The sequence below is a fragment of the Platalea leucorodia genome (assembly GCF_965183815.1).
Source record: "Platalea leucorodia genome assembly, chromosome: Z".
In the NCBI taxonomy this organism is placed as follows: Eukaryota; Metazoa; Chordata; class Aves; order Pelecaniformes; family Threskiornithidae; genus Platalea; species Platalea leucorodia.
In genome coordinates, this window is record NC_138858.1 from 46,929,121 (window position 1) to 46,951,379 (window position 22,259).

Below are 22,259 nucleotides of genomic sequence, written 5' to 3' on the forward strand. Positions count from 1 at the left end.
CTTTGTTCTTCGCTTTTAAGGCCATGTTATACTGAAGAGCCCTGTAGCTTGAGTTAGGCTGTGCTGTCACATCAAAGTACACCTGGAAGGAAGCAGCAGATGTGGGAGGAGGGAGAAAGAAGTATGTAGCCTGGAGAGTTCGGAAACTATCTCCACTGAAGAGGAAAGAAAGACAAGTTAGATGAAGGGGAGGAGGGAAAACATTAAAACACACCAACTGTGAAGAAAAGACTGGGAACAGACTTTGCTTGTAAACCATAACACTAGCAGCTGCCCTTACACTTCACCACAGTTAATGAAGACTTTCGTAATTGCCTCAGTAGTCAAAATGAGCGTATCCCCACGATATATATACATACACATATGTATTTAAACAAAAGATGTTGAATGATAAACCATGCTAATATATCCCAATTCCTTTAAGCAGAAGTTAAAAAATATTCTGTTTAAGAATACAAATTTAAGGTCAACAAGCCCTTAAAATGACAGGCTCAGAAGTTGCTAGCATAAAAATATTGAATGTTTAAGAGGACATACAAGTTCCAGAGAACTAGTTATATACAGTTCATTATAGTTTTATAGTTAAAATGTGACTGTGTTTAAAAAAAGAGAGAACAAAACCAGAAAGCACACACACTTACTGTGTCTGTGCTATTCCTGAAAACCTGGCACCGTTACTCCTAACCAGTAACTTAAAGCTCCTCCATCTACCGAGCACCTTGCACCCAAAACTATGCTTAATTTATCAAAGGCCTTACAACACATGCAGACAAGCACTATGTTCATGGCTAACTCTGCAAAAGCTACTTTCCCTTTCTACTTCTTGCTCTTCCCACCTGAACTCCTCCAACATGATGCACTGCCATGCAGTTCTTCAATCTAAGGTAAACTGTTGAAATGGGAACCCACCATGAAGCTAAAAACCCAAAAATCAAACAAGAAAACACATTCAACCCACAGAGAACAAAATACAGTGGCAACCTACCACTTACACTGTAAGGGATCAGAAATTAGATGATGATACTCAGTTCAAGCAGCAAAGAGCATTACCAACAGGACATGGTCTGATCAACTAAAATTACACAAAAGCTTTCTAAAGTTTTGACCAATAGCTGGATGGATCCTTCTTCATCAAAAAGCAAAGCACTCTGAACTGAAAGAGTAGGTGGATGCTTAAGCCTACATATGTTTTAAATAAAGAAGGCCTCGATGTATTTCCTTTCAATCAGGAAATATGCTTATAGACATATATTTATCATGCATTCTGAACGGATCCTATACCATTGCTCACCCCATAGAGAACAGTCCACTTCTCCCTACAGAAGGCAGAAATGTGGGATGTGTATGTTTGAACACTTCACCAGTGAGTGCTGTAATTAAGCCTGCCTCTTCATGAAAGATCATCAAAGGGCACCAGGGAAAAAATGTAAGCCTCAGGGGCAGAGTCTTTCTTCTGTGATCTTCCTTCACTGGAATCCCTCCCACATCAATCTGGGAAGAAACGTACCCTACTTTACAGAAAAAGCAGTACCAAAGCCAAAGTCTGTTGCACTGGAAAGAAAATCAGCACCTAGCTGGAGCTACCTCACCATCTAGGACTTCCGATTATGCAAGGCAGCCACACCCCCATTCAAGGAGGGGACTGATATTCACCTAGTGCTTCACTTCGCCATGGGTCTTTAAGGGAAACTGCCGAAATATTCAACCTGTACAATGCAATAACCTAAGCACAAGTCTCTGAACTCTGAAAATTGCCAGTGGTTTTGACGAGCCTCTTTCTGCTCTATGCCAGCTGTCTGCAACTAGCCCTCCCGCGTGCCTTGGCTACCCAGCCATGATACCATGTTATACTTCAGCTGGATCTGTGTTAGCATCTCTTCTGTACTCTGCCACTCCCACCTCCTTCACCACAGTTTTCTGAAGCAAAAACTGCCTACTCCTCTGTCCAATTGCCTCCATTTTTAATTACTGTGCTTTGCACTTTCATAATCCATACATACTAATCTTAAAGCTTTATTCAAGTCCGTCCAAGCATTCCTCTTCAACTGCATGTTGTTATTGCAACATGGCAGGGCTACTGGATGATCAGAAATAAGATTTCTGTTAGGTTTTTTGCATACTTTTACAAAGTCAATCACAATATTTTCATATTAGATTGTTTTGCCATTAGTTAATTTTCCATAGCGTGGATTCTGCTCAAAATATCAGCTGCTGTGCTGCACAATACTGCTACACATATTTAGAACAAAAGTTTAGGGAAAAACAAAAACCACTTCCTTCCAAATAATGACTGATAGCTGAAGCCAGTCCCCTCTCGCTTTCTGGGCCCCCATTATGATCAAGTCACTAGGAAAAAGTAGTCTTCCTAAAAGCTGCAGCTCTTTTGTCAACATAATGCCTTAACTGCAAACAAGTTTAGTAACTCACATTGCCAGTTTCCATGTGGTTTAAGAATGCAAAGGTCTACAGCAACATTCCTAAGCACCTGCGTTTCAAATACCAAGAGTGACCCATTTTGAAATCTAGTTCTTAATGTGTAATAAGTACTGTAGAAAACAGACAACAGAGGAACCCTGGGCAGCAGGAAATAGACCTCCGGCATGATGTAGAGAGGCAGCAAGGAGACTGCCAGCATCACAGCAAGTACTGTATAGCCTTGCAGCTAACAAATAGGAATGACCTAAGGCTACATGAACTTTGACCCCTCAAATCTCCAACATCAAAAAACGCATAGGTTCTCACTTCATTTTATTACTCAGTAAACAAGAGAGATGGTTACAATGAAGGTGTGTTACAAGTCAAAGCAAAACATGAATATGGTACATCACATCTTTCATTATGAAGCATTCCACATTTTATTCCTTGACTACACTCTTGTGTACCAAACACATGCAGTTGTGACATACGGCCAGTCATTTTCCCCTCTACAGTCAGGGACCTGGCTCAATACATTTCCAGCCACCTTGTATATTCTCAGCCTTTATACCAGCTCTAAGCCTACCACATGATCTCACTTCTCCTAAGTTAACTGAAGAGATCACCTTACATTAGAGAAGAAGCAGCTGGGGAAGAAAAGGTATATTTAAACATGCATGCAATGGGAAATTATATCCTGTACTTTGAGCAAGATAATATTTCTCTATTTTAAAAAAGAAAAAAAAGAAATTATGTGTGGGTGGGGGACGGGAAAAACATGAAGAAGCAGTCACTTTTTCTAAATGAAAATATTCATAAAGTCTTTTTTTTTCAGTAGTGCTCTTATTTCTTAGGAGCACAGACTGCAGTAGAGAGGGAAAAAAACCAAAACCATACAACTCTATTCACATACCTGCTAGACTTTAAAAACTGTCCTAGTATGTGGCACCTTACTATAAAATACATTAGTAGGAAGATCATTCAAGAGAAAATAATTGTTTTTATCTTGCTGTTTTAAAAATTGAGTATGAAAAAATGAACACATTTAGCAAGCTGATGTAATGTAAAAGCTTAAATACTTACTGCGTAGGAGCCTATGAGGAATGCAGCATTTGCTTGTTTTTTCTGATCAAAGCCAGTATAATGAATTATTTTCTTCCTTATCAATGAAAATGACTGTATCAAGAAATGAACAAGATTATGATTTTGCATTTTAGGCTTTTCATACCTTCTTTTATAATATTAGAAGAATGCGAGGGTCTGTTTACCTACTTTCAGCCACATGTATTCAGAGGACCAAGTATACTGTTGACTAGGCCCTCAAAAGCTTTGGAAGATTCTACTGCATCCCTACCTAGATTGTTCCAGTATTTTTCCCGGTATCCAGCCTAAATAATTTTTGATACAAATTACAGTAATCTTTCTTTTTCTCCTTAAATGCATTTAGTATTTCTGACTTCAAGCCCTATGTAACAGATAGGCATTTATGAGAAGTAAATACAAAGTGGCATTCTCAAAAATATCACATGCATGTTAAAGTCGTAATAGTTTTGAAAACAGAATTTAGACTTTTTTATCCTTAAAGAAAACCTGACTCTAGATAAATCAACTAGTAGTTGTTTCTAAGGATCAGAACCACTGGAAAATATATGCTTAGATTAAGATATTTTTAAAGTATTTCTAAACTTTATAGTAAATAACTTTTTAAAACTTCATCTCAGCTTGGCATATAGTTTCTACAGTTATCTCAGAAAGGGGGTTGAACAGCATTGCCAATAGAAAGGACACTTACATCTGTGGTGGCAGCAAAAACTATCCCCTGACTGGCTCTTGAAACAAACTGTGATGCGCTTGAAACTGTATACTTTGATCAACTGCTAAGCTATCATAAAATGTCACTATTTAAATAGCACTGTTACTTGCTCAGATACTATTCAACGCACTCAAGACAAATAAACCTCATATCACTAGCAGTAGTATGTTCTCACCAATCCTAACACGCCTCTCCATTATCAAGCCCAAGATATTCAAAGGGATGATACTATAGACTTGTGCTGCGTCAGAGCATCCTGTAAACAAAAATCAGAGAATCTTGTCTCCAGCAAACCTGTTTGTAGTGCCACAGGGACAAAGTGACTCTAAATTATGCAAGCTAATACCAGTGACAGCCATCAAGGAATAAAAAAAAAAAAAAACAAAAAAACCACAAACCTCTGTTAAATTATAATGTTCTGCATACTTCCCTATTTTCACAGTTCAGTGGCATTTTCAAGATCTAAGCAGTTTTGAAGAGGCAAACTGTGATTCACATTAATGCTAATAAGCTTTTTTATCTGCCTAACAGGTTTTATACTCCAGCATCTGTTAGAGGTCAACTAACTTGAAGTCATTCGTGTTAATTAACTCTCTGTTTTAAAGACACTATGCTCTATCAAGAGTCCAATCCCAAAAATTACTGGGCACCCCTCAGAGAAGATGTTGTTTTAGGAGCTTAGCATTAGTTACTGCCACAGCGGTTCATTTTCTGGATCTTAAAAGTAAGTGAGTTTTCCCTCCTGATCCTCCTCCTCCCTAAATTCACCTTGATAAAATTTAGCATTCATATTCAAAACTTAGCTGGATTAGGAACCCAGGAAAGCATCTGAACAAAAAAAAAAAAAACTTTTGGCCCGTTTGTTTTTGTTCTTTAAAAGTCAAGAATATTGAATAAAAAAAACCCAAGTGTTACCTTTAATTTCTTATTTAGCTTGCAGCAGTATCTGTAGACCATTGCCAGATTGAGTGGTCCAAAGTCTGCATAGAAGCTGGTATGAGAAAGGGGAAAAATTGTACATGACCTCTGTAAATGCCTTTTTTTTTTTTTTAATCAGATGCACAAAGCAAGGAGTAATAATATACATCTGATATATGTGCATCATTCTAAAAACAAGAATGCCTTCTTACATAAATACTATTTTGTTGGAGGAAACAGTTTTGTCATCTTTAAGCAGGGACTAAAACTTTTTTCTTTGTTTTCCACATACCACTACTCAAAATGGAATACTCAAGGTTTGAAAAATTCTCACTACTGTATCACTCTCTGGCACCAGTTTAGAAACTCTTATTTTAAGAGCAACCCAAAAGCTTTACTTTAAAAGAAGGCAATTAATATTGCTAGAGAAAAGTGAACACAGACACTAAAGATTCATTAGTATTTTCAAAAACAGTAAGCACGCCCTTGGTCAAAAATATTTGAAGAATTAGCAGCATTCCAGATGACATACAGAGGCATACACTGTTCACTACAGGGGAAATAATATATCCATTGTCAGCTCATAAAGGCTTGAATTGATTTTCCCAGTTCTTTTCTCTTATTCTAGGAAGTTTAGACATTCCACTTAATACTTGAGAAACCAAAGACACTCCCTTCAGCTCAGCAGTCCAGTGCGCACTTCTGAATATATATTGTTGCATCATGTTCCTGTGTCTTCCAACAAGAATGGGTACAATGAAAGCTTCTGCTTTGAAAAGATTTTTAAGAAATCCTGATGGGAAGCCAAGAAACCATTCTAAGATAAATAAATCATCATGGCAGATAAGTCTGACAGGACCAAACTCGTATTAGTTCTATAATGCAAATGTATGTTTCTCTCAGCTACATTTAAAAACAGAATGTCAATTAGACTGATTCCTCATTGCTGTTGTTCTGACTAATTTATTTCAATTATCTGTAAAAAACAGGAAAAACTAAGTCTGTACTTACTTTTCATATACGAGTTCATCATCTATGCAGAAATAATGGGTATTTGCAGCTCCACTCTTTGGTTTTTGGCAGAGAATTGCAAAATAAAGGCGATCTGAAATGCAAGAAAATTTAAAGCTTTTATAAACATCACACTTTTCTGCTGAAAGTCTGAGTACTACCTGTCAACAGAACAACTTTAAATGGTTTAAAATGAACTGAGTCTTCTTTTAAGTATTACCGAACTAGACATTATTATTTCTCCGGTGTTAAGCAACAAGGCACACAAAGATCGAGGCTTTTTGCTCAGCAGTGTTCTTGCAATCCGCAGCTCCGTAGTGTTCCTTCCCAAACAAAGCATTCCCAGGAAAGCTACCTGTTTAGCGACTCTGCACTATAGCAGGAGGCCAACTTGCACCCACGCACACAGCAGAGACCCACCTCCTTCTGGCAACAGACCCCACCTGTTGCACTCGAATACCAGCACACACACACCCTCCCCACAACTAAGCCACAAATCCCTCAGCACCTCATAGCACCTACATTAAACTAAACAGCTCCTGCCGAAGCGCAGGCACTTCCCATCTTTCCGTAAAACGATGATTTTGACAATAGCAGCGTGCAATTAAAAGCCTGCAGGCAGCAGATGCCAGAGAGATGCGAGGGGGCGAGGCGGCGAGGCGGCAGCCCACTGCCACCCGCGGGAGCACCAACCAACGGAGCCACTGCCTGGACATCCCCATCCGCACCCCCATCCCCCTCCCCATCCCCACCCCGGCTGCCCCTTCAAAGCCAGCCTGCACACAGGCAGGAGGCACCTTGTGCTTGCCCTGGTTTCCTTTGTTAAGCTGAGAGGGAAAAAACGCCAGCGGTATTCACATATAAATTATTTTCATGGCCGGGGGAGCTGTAGCCCCAGTGAACTTTAAACACTGACTGTGCTGCTGCTGTAAATTGCTGTGCTTGCGGTAATTGGTCAATAAAAATTGAGGCCTTGCAGCACCACAGCAATACTTTTCTTCCTCCTGCTGAAAAAATATCATTATAAAATAGATGGATTAAAATTCAAACCTAAAAGGAAAGATTTTTTTTCTTGCAAACTAGTTGCCTGGAACAGATATATTACTTAAATATCAAAACAGATCACCTGCATATAATTTCAAAGCATAATTTCTGATAAAGAAAAACTGTATCTCGTTTTCCACAGAGCAGGAAAAAAAAAAAAATCACTTTAGGCTTCAAAACAAAATCCTCCATGACTAGGACTTAGAAATCATTACTTGTATCTTGACAACACCCGGTGAAGTATGCCATGAAAGGAGCCCCCATGTCTGTATTTCAACACTCACACGCTCCGTGCTCACCTATGTACAGCAATACGTCGGGGTGTGGAGGCAGACACCACCACCAGAAAGTGTACATTTGCTAAATGCACATTTCAGTAGAACAGCAGCCTGATGGGAATGGTTTGGCTTAAACATTTACAGGTCAGGAGCAACCAGTGGGATGTGCAGGAACTCCTGAGCAAGTCCGGCACTTCCCTTCTCTCTCAGCAGAAGCAAGGCACCAAACTTGCTTATTTAATGTCTAATAGTCCCATCTTGTAGGCACACCAGCTGCAGGACTAGCTGGGAAGTGCCTTACCTGCTTAGGAACTTCTGTACCTCCCAGCATTTACGAAAGCATCTCCTGAAAACAAGCCAAAGGATAACATTTAGAGTAATGCTGCTTATTTTTAAGTGACTAAACTGGCCCCCAAAGGGAAATAGGTGTGGAGAAGCAAGTGCACCGATACCGCAAGTGGATACAAAATGTGCTATGGGAAAATGCTTCACAGAAAGGCAGTCCTGGGAAAGCATTTAGGCCAACACTTTGGCGGTGAGGGAGGCCCAGCTTCCCACAACTCCCCTGCAGCTGTCCCCACCACTGTGTTACTCCCCGTGCTGTGTCAAGGTGGATTTGTGCTAATCAGAGACTGTGACAGGTATCCTAGCACAGTATTAAAAAAAAAAAAAAAAGGCAAAAAAGAAGAAGGTAAAAAAAAAAAAAAAAAAAGCTGCTCCGCTGGTTTACTTCCCTCTGCCCTGAGAATGAGAGCTAAGGAGCTAACGTGTGTGGGGGAGGACTGAGGGCAAAGGGGGAAGCAGAAAGGAGAACTGAGAGGACATGATATCTAGGGATTGTGTTTAAACTGGCATTGCTAGATTAAACACACATCACACTACAGCCCCAAGCTATAATTTCACACCACTTCTAAACTGATTTAATGGCTAGCTGCCACCAGGTTCCTTACAAGCAGAAGTCTTCTTCTGAGTTAGCTCACCGAACCAGCCCACTGGGGGTTAACAGTGGGAACACACAGCCAGAATTTTTCCCTCGATGGCATCTGTCCTTCAGATCCAGACTAACTATTGACTTAGACTGAGCCCTCCCTGTACACAAACAACACCCGCACCAAAATCTGGGCCGAATGGCTGTAGTACTCAAACTGACACGCTACCTTCTTGCACACCAGCTTCTTCACATAAACTTTACATCAGTTTTGAAAACATAAAAGCACTACACAAAGAGTAATCCAAAATCCTCAAATACAAAAGGAGGATCAAAATGCAAAGAAATACATTTGCACGGGTCAAAGACCTAAAATAATTTAGCATTTTCCTCCTAAGCAGGATTTGGAGTAACAGAATCACTTGCTTCCTCAGCGCTCCTACTTTTACTGAAAATCTTCTGCAGCTTTTGCAAAAACGTCCAACAAAAATAAGAATTCCTATCTTGAGCGAACAGTGTGTACATGGCCTTTTGAACTGCCAATTCTGCGCTGGTATCTCTGGATCGTGTTAATTGTTGCTATTCTTAAAACACCTGAAAGAAACTTGAGTTTAATGAATTTACAGAACTACCTCACAGTACGAGCAGTGTGTGCCAAATGCCAATATCCTGACAAGCTGTCTATTCATGTGCACCGCAAACAATTGCTCCCTATTATGTAAACAGCAGGCTCCATCTTTTTAACGCGTTTCCTATGGGGAGATTTCAGAAATGAGCTACACAGAGAAGTCCTTTCCCATAAGTGGATTTACCTTTCTACTGGCTTACCAGTCCGATATCAGACAAATGCTGTATTACTCACCATGTCGGTTTTTACCTGTTTTTTTGCAAACACATTCCCAGTTCTGTTTAGCCAAGGATTAGCATGTTGGTTTTTTTAACAGGAGTAACACATGCTGCGAGAGAATTCCTTCATTAAGGATCTGAATGAAGGATGAGGGCTGATACATAAAATACACCAGAGCACTGATGAATTGATTTCACTAGGACTCCACAAAGGTTTGGACTGTAGGAGCAAGGCTTCCATTTTATTATTTTTATGCTTCCTCTGCTAATTTTAGCTTTTTAGTATTTCATTTACATATAGCATGCTTAAGTACTTCCATATTCCTGCAAATTTCTGATAAAATGCCATCCTAAAACTATCAAACTAGAGCAGACCTTTCTAATCGTCTCTCAGAAGAATGAGAGAGTAGGGCTCACTGCCTTAAAGGCTGCATCTGCACTGCAATTAGGCGATATGACTGCAGTATGTTAGATATACTTCAAGTACACTTAATTTTGTTAGCCTCGTGTAACAAAACAGTTAAAACACAGAAACACGGACGTCACTGTAGGCAATTAATTTGAGTCAGCATCCAGTGTACGACAAAATGAGCCTGCAAACCCCTAACCGAGGACTACGTTACCACAGCTTTGCTACTGCTGGTACATGAACTAGTGAGATTAAAGCTAGCACAAGCATGTCTACACAAGCTATAATAATCACACATCTAATTGCAGTGTGCATACAGGAGGAAAAGCATTTTGCTTGTTTTTCAGATCTACAGTGTTCTGTGGAAATAGATGTGTAGAAAACTGAGACCTACCACTTCAAATCATGTTAATGTGAATATAGAGATGACAAAATAATCTCCTTCCCTTTACTCTCAATAAGCCTGATGCTTCTCGGGATCTGCTGCACAGGCCTTGGAGAAAGAAATCTCAGTAATTCAAGAGACAACTAAATACCAAACAGGCACTCGCTGCAGGACAAGTCTGTGTATGATCAGCAAAGATTATTTCATAAAAAGAGAAATTCTACAGTTCTATTGTTAAACAGATGTCTTAGATGAGAAATTCAGAGGAGACCGACAGTACAACAAAAACCAATGTTAGTCTGTTTTGAATTACCAGGAATGTAACCAGAGAGTTATTTACTACTGTAAGAGGAGTGTGTGTCTAAATTCAGAGTTGGTACATGGTATTTTGTTGTTTGATTTAAAAGACTCCAAAATATCAGGAAGACAAATGAGAAAGCATAAAAGACATTCCGTTGCAATGTCAGATGAAAAGCAAAGTTGTACAAGATTTTCTTTTTAGTCATTCTATCTTTGAAAAGATTCATTCGCTCATCACTATGATAGTTAAAATTTCAAAGTGATGATAGAGTTGGCAATTAAAACAACAGCCTGGCCTCTGAAATAGAAAATTAAAGCACACTGAAAAGCTAAAGGACCTTTTTATTTAACAGAAAACCATGAAAAAAAGTATTTTCAGGGCCATGTCACGACTGATCAACAACACTGTTACTTCACTCAAATAGAGTCTGGCACATACTGATCTTGTCTGATACACAAGACTACTTTACATATGTTCGTGCACTTTCAGTGCTGGATTAGATACTAAAAGCCTTAAACTCGTATTTAAAATCTTAACTTTGAGAAAGACTCACAAGTAAGTGAAGTCATATTGATAAAAGAGTAAATACAACCTTTGTACTGAGATAGTTGTATAATGAAAACTAATTGCAAGTGTTGATAGTCAAAATGCTGGAAAGCTTAATGACACTCAGTAGAAGTGTCCTTAGCATTCCAAAAAAACAGTTTTCTACGTAACACACAAAGTTTATAATGACAAGCCAGCAATACTGGAAAAACGAAACACAATTCAATGGTCTGAAAAAAAACCAACACAAAACCAAAAAACCAACCCACTGATCAATGAACATATTGAACCGAATGCTATTTCATAAAAACTCAAAGTGACAGTGTAAGTAAAACGATTCTCAATAAAGGAAAAAAAGGCATATACAGTACAGCTTAGAGCATCCTTTAAGATGTTTGCTCCTCACTGTAAACAAACTGCATATACATTTAGCAGGAGGACAAAAAAATGTCAAGAAATGCCCCACAGTGTTATAATACTTAAAATTTAATTCCATGTATAGTTATTGTAGTTACTTCATTTTAGAATTAACTACTGAAAAGAGGTGAGAGAGAGAGACACACACCTTTTGCCTGACGTTTATGCATTATTCCACATCTTCTTTAAGATGTTATTTACAAAATCAGAGCATTGACAAAGAAAAGCAGCCAAGGAAAGGAAATCAACAGCTTTCAAGCATCTCACACAGAATTGTTACATTTTCTTTAGATCATATAAATTACTTCTTTCAGAGATCAGAAGGATATGGGAATATGCTTCTAATAAACAGAAGAAATGCATTCAGTTCCAGCAAATTGAATTCATACCAGCAAGCCTCACGCCTTAGTTGACAAAGAGAAAATGGTAAAGCTTACTATGCAGCTTAACAGAGGAAAAGTTTTTTACCAGAATAGCTTTCCTGAACTAGTCGTAAGAGTAAACAAAAATATTTACATGATTCTGATTAAAAATGATTGACATATGGCTGATGCATACAATTCATTAGAAAATAAAGAAATGCAATAATTACTGTAAGTATGTTGAGTACAAAATCCATGCAAATAATCGATTACAAACTTTGCTGTTTATGAATGTAACCTCATGCAAGAAAAGATCCGTAAATCTTTACAGCTATTTGGGTTTGTTTTCTGCCTCTGCCGTTTAGCAAAGACAAAAATGAGGGTAGCCTGCAATGTTCTTAATGAGTTTGGCACTGTTTCTATAAGCAGACAAGCTAAGGCAGACCTCTCAGCCTTTACAGAGGCTAAAATATTTACCAGTATGTCCATTTGCAAGAATAAGGCCTTATGCTTTAATCTATCTCCAGTCCAGAACTATTAAATCATTTCTCAGAACTGCATTATGAGAAGGCAGAACTGACAGTTCAAAACTTGAAATAACTTTTAAAACAGCTGAATAAAAAGGTAGGCCTGCGGGCTTATTCTTTTAAGGTTTCTCTTTTAAAAAATACCTAGGACATAGCAGCGCAATAAAAATTAGACTATAATTGTTCCATTATTAGAAGCTTGTAAACAGCAGCCACTGTGCACAGTAAGAAGAGCAAGACAAAATGAAATATTATTAAATATAATAATCTATTGCATTTTAATCAAGTTTGTTACACTGTGTACTGCTGTGTATGGTGAAATCCCACTGAAAAAACACAAGTCAAAGCCGAGGTGCTCTACTGTATTATTACAGTAATTTAAGGGGCCTGTTGATGCCGTATGTGCATTAGCAGATCCAAGCAACTGCTCCGTGAGAATGGTTAGACAGACCTGTTTGCTGGAGATCTGAGCTGGATAGGGCTGCATGGTGTTCTAGGTAGTGAAATTACTTTGATATCAAAAAGTCATCACCTGGCAAATGAGGGGTTTCTAGATTAACCTTAAAGCTGTACCATCACTATTTCCTATATAAGTGGTTGCAGTTATAGAAAAATACACATATGGAGTTATTGTAACATTAGAGTTCTGCATATAAGTACACCATTATGTTTCCCCGTGTAGCTTAGGCCTAAAATGCTGTATTTTAGGCTGGAGTATTTAGGATTTTATTCCCTGACAGTATTAGAGCTTTTCAAAAAGAGGAATCTGGTATGCTTTGGGAGTTTACATTCTTCCTACATCCTATACCCAATTTTTAAAACAAAATCTTACTGTTTTCTAAACATACTGTTATCTAGGGGACACACTCGTCAATTTAAGGAACGCTGTTTCTTGGCACAGGTAAGACGGGTGCCTTTTGTCCACGTTTGCTTTTCGTATTTTTGCTTGCTCTGTCTACAGACAATTTCCCACGTCCTTCACAGAGAAGTGGTAAGTGAGGTTTATTTCTTGGTTTTTAAGAGAAGTTGTAAATTCTACCATTCTCACATTCTGACAAAGGACATAATTTTTTCTTTTTTTTTTTTTGTGCTTTTAGGCGAACTAAACTCAAGCATGTCTTCTAGCTGGGGAACTCAAACCTAAGTGCAGAATTATTTCGGCTGTGATCCAATACGCTCCTCCACAGAGGCAGGTTCCTGTGCCAAAAACAAAGCAGCGCTCAAACCGCAGGCCACGAAACGGACGGCGGACACCGAGCAATCCCGCCTGCAGAAGCCGCTGGCACTCCAATGTCAAGAAGAGGTGCGACGCTTCTCTGTTATTTTACCCACTAGCCAGCGAGCACAACACTAGCAGAAAGAGATATATCCCCAATAGGGAGAGAAATACGCTACTTTTTTTTCCCCCGCAGAAACACGTTTTACAGGTTCAGATATGTCTTCCCTTTACTCTCGTACAAGCAGAAGACGACAGCCCAAGCCAATTGCTCAGCACAGCCAGAGTTATTACAACACCACGGTATCCGTTCTCCTGGAAGGACGGCTGGACTAGCGACGCCTTTTTAAAGCACGCTTCGCAGCCTGAAGCGCCAGCCAGACGCAAGAACCGACCCACGGCACAGATGGCAGAGGCGGCCGCCGCCGGCCGAGCGCCCCGGGGTCCCGGCGGGGACAGCGGCGACCCAACGCGGGGAGGAAGTTTTTTCTTCGCCGCGGCCGCGCCTCCCACCCGGGGGCCGGCGCGGCGCCCACCGCCGGGGGGGCGGGACGGGACTCGACGGGACGGGACGGGAGGGGGGGACGGACACCCCCCCACCCCCCCCGCCGGCAGCCCGGCCCCGACTTGCGCCTCAACTCTCCCGCCGCGCCGCCACCCCGCCCGCCCCCGCCCCCCCGGCACGCCCCCCTCACCGGCGATCCTCAGGCAGGTCTCCGGCCCGGCGGGGGGCTGCTGCTGCCGCCGCTCCACCTCGCCCCCCGCCGCCCGCGACGCCGCGCCCCGAGTTCTCTTCAGAGCCGGCGGCGCCGGGGCTGCGCGGCGCCGGGCCTCGGCCCAGCTCTTCCGCTTCATGGCGGAGGCGGCCGCGCCGCTACGGTGGGTGCGAGGCGGCCCGCCTCATCCCCGCCGCGCCGCGCCGCGCCGCTCCCCGCGGGGCTCGGGCCGCCGGAGGGGAGGGACCCCGCGACGACGACGGCGGCGGCTGACGCGTCTCCCCGGACACCGCCCCCTCCCACCGCCCCATGCACCTACGGCCCCCCCGCCCCGAGCCGGCGGCAGCTCCCGGCCACCTCCCGGCACCCCCGCCGCCTCTGATTGGGTCAGCGCGGTGTGGCGTCACCAGCGCGGAGCGGTGGGGTCGGTGATGTCATAGTGGCGGCTGTAACAGGTGGGCCGGGGGAGCGCGGCGGGGCGCGGCCCGCCCATCGCCGCCGCTTCGGCGCCGCTGGCGGCCGGCGGGGCCCTGGGCGCCGCGCCCCGGCCTCTGCCTCTGCCTCGCCCGCCGCCCTGCGGGCTGCTGACGTGGCGCCGGACTTCGCCCGGGGAGCGGGGAGGGAGCGGTGGCAGCGTGACCGAAAGGCGGCTCCCGGGGGCGCGAGGGGCCCGGCGGCGGGGCCGGCCCGCGCCCCGCGAGTGGCCGGCGGCGCGTGCGCTGGCGCCAAGCCGGCGCCCGCGGAGGTGCGAGTGCGCGGCTGGGTTTCCCGGGGCGTCGCGGTCTCGCAGGTGCCCCTCGCGGCGCGAACCCCAGAGGGTCCCGAGGGGGCGTGGCGGCGCGTGCGGCCCGCTGAAACCGGGCCGGTGCGCGCCGTCTCCTGCTGGTCGGAACGGTAAATGCGTTTGTCTGGAAAGTTAAAGCAGCGGGGTTTGAGTCTGGTGCTCAGACACAGCGACACTTTAAAACGCACCGTTATTTTAAGTAGGTGTTGAAATAAATCAAGCCAGCAGTTAAAACAACTTCTGAAAACCGCTCCCTCCCCACCGCTCTCTGACTGGCCGTGACAAAAGCCCTTGCTGAAGTTTTCTGCCATCTGCTGCGTGCGAGGTCAGTGTTTTATCTCCCACCGGTTTCCACCTTTCACTGCATAACTTGTTTAAAATACTTTTTTCTAAATAACACCAGAGGCCTAAAATTCTGCTGACACTTGGGAAACCGTTTCTCCCGTGGGTGAACGTGGCCATCGTTGTTGCCGTTCATGATGCGCGTGGGAATCGCTGTCTCGCGGGGCATCGGCGAACTCGGCGAGGCTGCGGCCCGATGCAAAATGCAGGGCCGATGCCCGAATTGGGATTGCTCTTCTGCTGAATCCTCCTCTCTCTCTTCGTCCCTCTTTTTGTTTGTCTGCACTTTGTGAATCTTTTGGAAGAGGTGATTTTGCTGGGATAACACAGAGGCCATGGTATGGTTCCTGTCAGTATTGAAATGGTGAGGGTGGATGACTTCAACCTACACAGCTGTCAAACTACAGCTTAATTCATTCCAGTCCCTTTTAAGAGTCCGCAGTTCTTCTAGCCACAGTTAGTTTTATTTAATGTATTCGTGGCAATAGAACTATTCCCATTGAATATTATTTTAATTCTACTGGAAGCAAAACATGCAGAAAAACAGCTAGCCAAATACTTCTTTTGAAATCAGAAACACCGAGAACATGAAAGTTGAAATGACTGCAAAACAACAGTGGAACTAGAGTCAGTGTCCTTGGCAGTGATGATCAGGTGAATGAAGCAGCGTGGAAGCACTACAAATAAATTTAATATTTATCATTCTTCCTCTGTGAAAATAATATAAGGTTTCTGCGTTTCTTGTCTTTGTTTTACAAACTAAGACCAGGCTTCTAGCTTGCTTTCTGCTGTGTGACATAGAGGCAGCTTCATTCCAGAGTTTCCGCCATGCTCAAAAATAGCGGTGAGCTGGGGGAGCCCTGGAGGGAGGGGGCAGCTCCTTATTTGTGAATGTAGGGGTAGCGGTTCATGAAAAGTGGACTTTCCTTCCCTGTGAGGCTCAGCTGCCTGTCCCAGAGCGCTGTGCCAAGAGCCGACGAAGCCTCTGGCCAGCCCTGAGATCACACGGGTTCAGAGTCTGCACATGGCTACTTTTAGCCCTGGGCCAAGTGCTGTTTAGTCAAAGGACGGAACTGAAAACAGTATTTTTACATTAATAATATCCTTCTTCTAAGCATACCATATCAAAATGTGTCTGTAATTAATAATGTGCTAAGGCATAGTACCTTTAATGGAATTACATTGCTCAGTATCGTTATGTTTCTTAAGCAAGCCTTTTATTTTTCGTCAAGGAACACTGCATTTAATTTCACATACTCTTTAATGCTGTAGAGCTCTCCGCAGCTTGCTCTGGGCCTGCCAGTGTCCTTAATGGATGCAGGGACAAACCTCTTCACAGAATGCTGTTTTACAATTGCATTAGTGTTAAAGCTTAAAAGGGGAGAGAATTTGCAGGTGAGTTATGTATGAATAGTAGCATTTTACAGTGAAGGTCGAAGACCAGAAACTGCAGAGGAGGATATGCTCCTCCATAAATCTTGGGCAATCTTATTTTGAAATTGCTAAAAAGAAGTGGCTTGTGGATGAAAGAGGGCACATCTACTTTAATGAAAGCAATAGATTCTGAACGTAAACATTTCTAGAAAAATGGAGGATATGAAATCTGACAGAACTGCAAACCAAAATGCTGTGTTCCTTAGCTCAGTTGTCTAGGACAGAAATAACTAAGGACATTTTTTCAGAGACCTCTTGCTCTGAGAGAAAGTACATACATACAAGGGAGAATATTCTGCTGCAAATCTTCATAGGAAAACAAGTAATTGACGATGGCCTACTCCAAAACTGACAATCTGATCAGAAATATGTTTACAACACACCTCTCCCTGGTCTTAGAGATGAAGCTTTTTGTATGAATGACACAAAAGAATTGCAGACAATGGATGAGGTATTTAAAATATTTATTTAAAACTATAAAATGTATGTATTTCATAATGTCTGCCAGTGCCAGACGCAAAAGTAGGCATAAGCTTAAGTGCCAGTGTTTGAAACTGTGATTTTTTCAAGGTATATTTTAATACAAGACTGTCACACAGTGCTGGAAACTTCAAAACATCGCTGAGAAGTATTGGATTGAAAGCCAGTGTAATCTGCTGAAGGCAAGAATCCCAAGTTCGTCCTGAGCAAAACCAGATATTTTTGTTTACTGCGTCTTGAACAAAGATTTTTAAAATATATTGGCAAGATTGTTTGATGAGGAAATAATAAGCTACAGGATTTTTTGCAATAAGCCTCAGTTGCGTTTTAGTTTTTGTTCCCTTGTACACAACGGAAATAGCACTTTCGTGTCCATCTTCAGTGCCAGGTAGCTTATTCTGTGCTCTGATTTTCTAGATAAGGTTTCAGATGTCCCATAAAGACACAACAGTACTGATGCTGGTGGGAATTCGCTGGAGAATTGTTCTTGTAGAGCACAAATAAAAAAATTTATATATTGTGTCAGTGTCATATGTCAATAATCTGGGGTTTGTTTGTGAAATTTACTGTTTTAACTCCTGCCAGCTGCAAAACTGTGTTAATGGGAACATGATCCAGCCTGTTTTTATCAAGGTGCAAAAAATGAACTTCATTGCCTGGAATGAAATGAGAATAATGTGTAAATAGTTGAATAAAATATTTATTTATTCAAAGACATAAGTGAATCAAAGAAGTGTTCTAATTTCCTACTAGTTCTTGTACAAATGTGTACTAGCTCTACAGATTGCACAATATACTGTATTTTAAACAATGACAAAGATTTTTTTTTTTTTTAATTAAGTTATAGACGCCAGGAACATTAAGGCATCTAACTAAATTAAATCTGCTGTAGCATGATATTTCCTAATGATTTGATGAGATGACTTTGTCATGTTGCAGCCCTTCCTTCATGCGTTATTCCTCCGCTAAAACCATATTAAATGCCTAGAATCAAATGTGAGTGCAGAATGTCGGTGAACACCATGATGCCAAAAAAAAACCCCTCCAAACTTCGAGGCTGTTGTTCCATCAGCACTCCCATCGATTTCTGCAGGACTGCTATCAGCTTTGTGCCACCTCCGGGGGAGGTGGGACTACCCAATTGACACTGCCACGAGTTCCTTCAACCGGCAAAAATCACACCATTCAGCACAAGACTGCCTCCTTGGGATCCACAGGGACAGCAGCCGAGATGGTGGCATTAAAGCGAACAGCTGAAGGAGAGGACTGTAACTTTCCCACAAAACAAAGCAGCTCACCTGGGCCTAAAATCAAAGCTCCTCCCTGCTGAGCGGGGTCTCCTTGAAAGTCAAAAGCGGGGCCAGTCATTGCTCTCCACATGCTCCTAATGCTTCCCAGGAGCGTGTTTGATTTCACATGAGGGCTCCGCACTAAACAAAACAGCAAAATACTTGTTATCTAGAAATACAAAAGTATATAAGGAGAACAACAAAATCAAACAGCTGCTATGAATAGTTTAGTTTCCTGATTACAAGTGTTTTGACAAAATATAGCCTACAAGGGATGGTCTGATGGGCAGCTCCCTTCCTGTTTACATTCTGATCACACTATTTTATCAGGGTGTTCTTGTTTTGGTCTGTGTAAGTCCAAACAAGGTGAGAAAATGATTCTTACCTGATACGTTATTACCTTCACCTCTTTTCATGCCAAGCGTTTTGTAAATTTCCCTTTGTGGATCTACGTACATTTCGTGTGTATACCCAGTTAAATTGCAAAAGGGCTGCAAAATATATGCATATAATTAGTCAGGATCTACTCACAGTGGAAAAAATACTGACACCCCGCCACCCCCATCCCACCCCCCCCCATTTGGAAACCTGTGGATTTGTCATGTTAAATCAAAGGCCGCAAATTTATAGCCCCAAATCTTTTACTAAAACAAAACTTCCAGTGAAATCGAGAAAAGATGTTTCCTTAGCAAGCCCTAGTGGTTTTTAAACTGGAAGTTTTAGTTATTTGCTGTATTCATGTACTACTATTAGAATTCCTTCATGAAAAAGAACACTGTCCTCTTTTTCTGTGGTTGCAAATGACCATCTTTTCACTCAGAGCAAATCCCTCAATGCAGACCATTCAGACACAATAGAGGATACAATGTACTTAATGACTACTTTATTTACCTTGATGTGATGATAAGATGACTGTCCAATAACTATAAGCCTCACATTTGCTTCCTAGAACAGAGCATGGGTATCGAAACTGTAAAGAGGAACTCGGTGTTTCTGCATGACTGCAAAGCATTAGCAGAATCTGGTGTCCTGAGTTAATGATCACAGCGCATTGAGTTAAAATTATTTGAAATAAACATCACTTACATGTTTGGAGCCTGCACCTTTGTCTATCACTCACAGTTAGCAGCTACATCAATTAAGTGAAAAATTAAAGATAACTTTTAAGTTACAGATGTATAAACTTTAAGTTTTCTGTAGCATTAGCAGTGTCATCTTTTCAATTGATTGCAACCTGCTATGATTTTGGAAATTCAAATTTCCACTTGGTTGCACCCTCATGTAAAGAAGCAGCATGCAAATGTTGGTGCACATACAAGTACGTCTGTGATTTACATACACGGACGCTCATCAATAGATATAACTTGCATTCACATGTACTGCTGTCTTTTACAGGTGCAACATTAGGCCTGAGTCTAAACTAGAGGCCAAAACTTAAGTTCATTTAGATACCAGGAAAACAGTTAATAAAATATAAGGTTGTTTTAATATTAGGGCATAATACTTGCCTTTCCCATATAGAATGATTTTGCTTGTTATGAAAAGAAGCTCTCCTAACAACAGAATACTCACACCGAGAAAAGCATGGACAGTTTTGATTCCCTGTATACATTTATTTGAGCAGCCAAATTAAGAGAATGTCATTCTGAGTAACACTGATCAAGCAGTTAAGAAACATCTGTCCTGAGATAGGGAGCTGGCAAAGAAATTGCCCCTTTTCATCCCCAAGTTCCTAGTCCATCTAAGGCTTGCTGTCAGTGAGGAGCTGAGTCTCTGTCATCGGCTATGCTGCTGTTGGGAATAAAATATGACAGAATTTCAATCAGCAGCCTAGAAGAGACAGATTGACCTTCCACATTTAGCAGGGGATCATTGTCTTTCCTGGTATCTCCTACCACCCAACAAATACCCGTCCATAGCAACCCCTGCCCACTCCATTTCTCCTTTCTGTCACTATGTCACTCCTGTTTGTGCAGCTGCTTGGAGAACAGGTCACACAACTGATGCAGCTTACAAATAACCATAGAAAAAGAGACTATTTTTAATACAAATCAATTTTCTGATCTTATTCCATGCACAACCATCAGTCAGCCGTACCGGCATCATGGAAAGGGCAATAGTAAGTGGTCAGGAGAAGACATCTGCCCAGGTGACTACTGATACCAAAAGAAATGCCTGTCAGGGGATGTCTAGCTGTTCAGAACACAGCAGAAAAACCAGCACCAAGCTAATAGGGCAGGGGGAAATAATGCTGCTGCAACAGAGCATGTAGTGCAATAAATCCTTTCCTGTGTCTCCTAGGCATTATGGCTATTGTAGCAAACAATGAAAGCGCTAACTTTCTTCTGAGCCTTTTTTTGATTCCTGGAAGGGTTAAGCCTCACACCAGCCTGCAGCCGGACGTCACAAATCTGCTCGACTACAGCAACCCCATATACATATTAAGGGCAGAGTACTTACTTGTAAAAACGCCTTGGGGACTTTTGCCAGGTCTTCTACATACTCCTTACAGGTGTAACATAAAAAATGCTGCAACACAGCCAGTTGGACATATCATTAACGGACATAATTGCAGAGCAAGGAAGCATCAGATTCTAACTTCAGCCACAAAGCATTTTGGAGGTGATCAGGAACTGGCAACAGGGAAGGCTGAAGTTCTTTACAGTCACCAATTTTGGATTAGGATCCTGATTTAATCCAAGCCCGAACGAGGACACTGGGCTCGGGGCCTTGCTCATATTTTTATCTCTGGATATTTTAGGAATGTCAGAGCTGGCTTGCCAGCTGGGAAATCAGGGAACACAATACTTGTTTCCCTAAACACACGGTGAAGAAGTATTTCCTTTCCGGTAAATGCCGTACGATTTTACCAAAGAACGGGGGTTCTCAGAAGCAGAACTCAGCTGCTTCGTGTTTTCTGTCCTCTCTGCTCCAGCTTGGCTTGCGTGAACGCCCCGCTCCGCCTCCCCCGCCCCTTCCCCGGCCGCGCCGGGGCTCCCCGCAAGGAGCCTGCCCGGGCTCGGGGCCGGCCCTCCCGGGCCGCCGCTCCCTCCTCACCCGCACGAACAGCACGATGGCTTTTTGCTCCCCGTACAGGGCCTTGAAGGGGATGCTCCTCCCGTCCGCGTCCACCACCGGGCAGCGGGCGGCCTCCCGCAGCTCCCCCGGCTCCGGCCGCTGCCCGCAGCCCCGCGCTCTGCCGACCTGCTGGGTGACGGGGGGCGCCGGCCGCCCGGCCATGGCGGCCCCGGCCCCGGCCCCGGCCCCGCCGCCTCCGCCTGGCCCGGGAAGGAGGAGGAAGAGAAAGGCGGAGCCGGAGAGGAGAGCGCCCGGGGGCTGCGGGCTGCGAGGAAACGCCGTGGCTGGGCGGGAGGGCCGGGGCTCCTTCCCGGCCCTGGGAGAGGCCCGGGGTCGGCAGCGCCGCGCTGAAGGCGGAGCTGGTGGGTTCAGGGCCTGGGGGTAAAAGGAGAGGGAAATCCGCCGCCAAAATCGCTGCGGGCCGGTGGCAGGCGGAGCGCAGTTTGTGCCTGGAGGACATCACAGAGTCAACCCCAGCCTTCCAGAAACTGCGTGCGAACAGAAGCGGTGACGCTACTGTGCGGTCTCAAGGTCAGGGCTTGCTTTGCAGGGTGCCACAGCGTTTCAGAGGACCGCGAGCGATCTAGAAAATGCCGTTTTCAAGGAACGGTCGAGCCTGCTGCGTCAGAAAAAAACAGACCCAGTTTCCTTATTGAAGTAAAAGCAGGACTTCACGGGGCCATTGGCGGGTGGATGGCGGGGGATGCTGAGCAGCGCAAA

At 43.1% G+C, this 22,259-nt stretch overlaps 2 protein-coding genes across 13 annotated transcripts in view; both read right to left on the reverse strand.

The window, feature by feature from the left end:
• CDC14B (cell division cycle 14B) overlaps positions 1–14,291 on the reverse strand; it is a 48,517-nt gene extending 34,226 nt beyond the window's left edge. For 11 of the 12 annotated variants that reach the window (XM_082336520.1, XM_082336522.1, XM_082336519.1 and 8 more), the window contains exons 1-4: positions 14,112–14,291; positions 6,158–6,251; positions 5,144–5,219; positions 3,499–3,591 (exon numbers count right to left, since the gene is read on the reverse strand). In XM_082336520.1, coding sequence (XP_082192646.1) covers positions 3,499–3,591; positions 5,144–5,219; positions 6,158–6,251; positions 14,112–14,271 — 423 coding nt within the window. In that variant the 5' untranslated portion in view covers positions 14,272–14,291. The remainder of the gene's footprint in view (positions 1–3,498; positions 3,592–5,143; positions 5,220–6,157; positions 6,252–14,111) is intronic. The other variant, XM_082336528.1, reaches the window with a different exon arrangement.
• A 2,898-nt stretch (positions 14,292–17,189) lies between these two features.
• Positions 17,190–21,717, reverse strand: PRXL2C (peroxiredoxin like 2C). Its single transcript, XM_082335823.1, has 6 exons — positions 21,519–21,717; positions 20,922–20,990; positions 19,353–19,406; positions 18,847–18,952; positions 18,471–18,602; positions 17,190–17,828 (listed from the first exon to the last, which is right to left on the reverse strand). The coding sequence occupies exons 1-6, from the start codon at positions 21,699–21,701 to the stop codon at positions 17,701–17,703; spliced, it is 672 nt and encodes a 223-aa protein (XP_082191949.1). The 5' UTR covers positions 21,702–21,717; the 3' UTR covers positions 17,190–17,700.
• Positions 21,718–22,259: the final 542 nt, after the last annotated feature.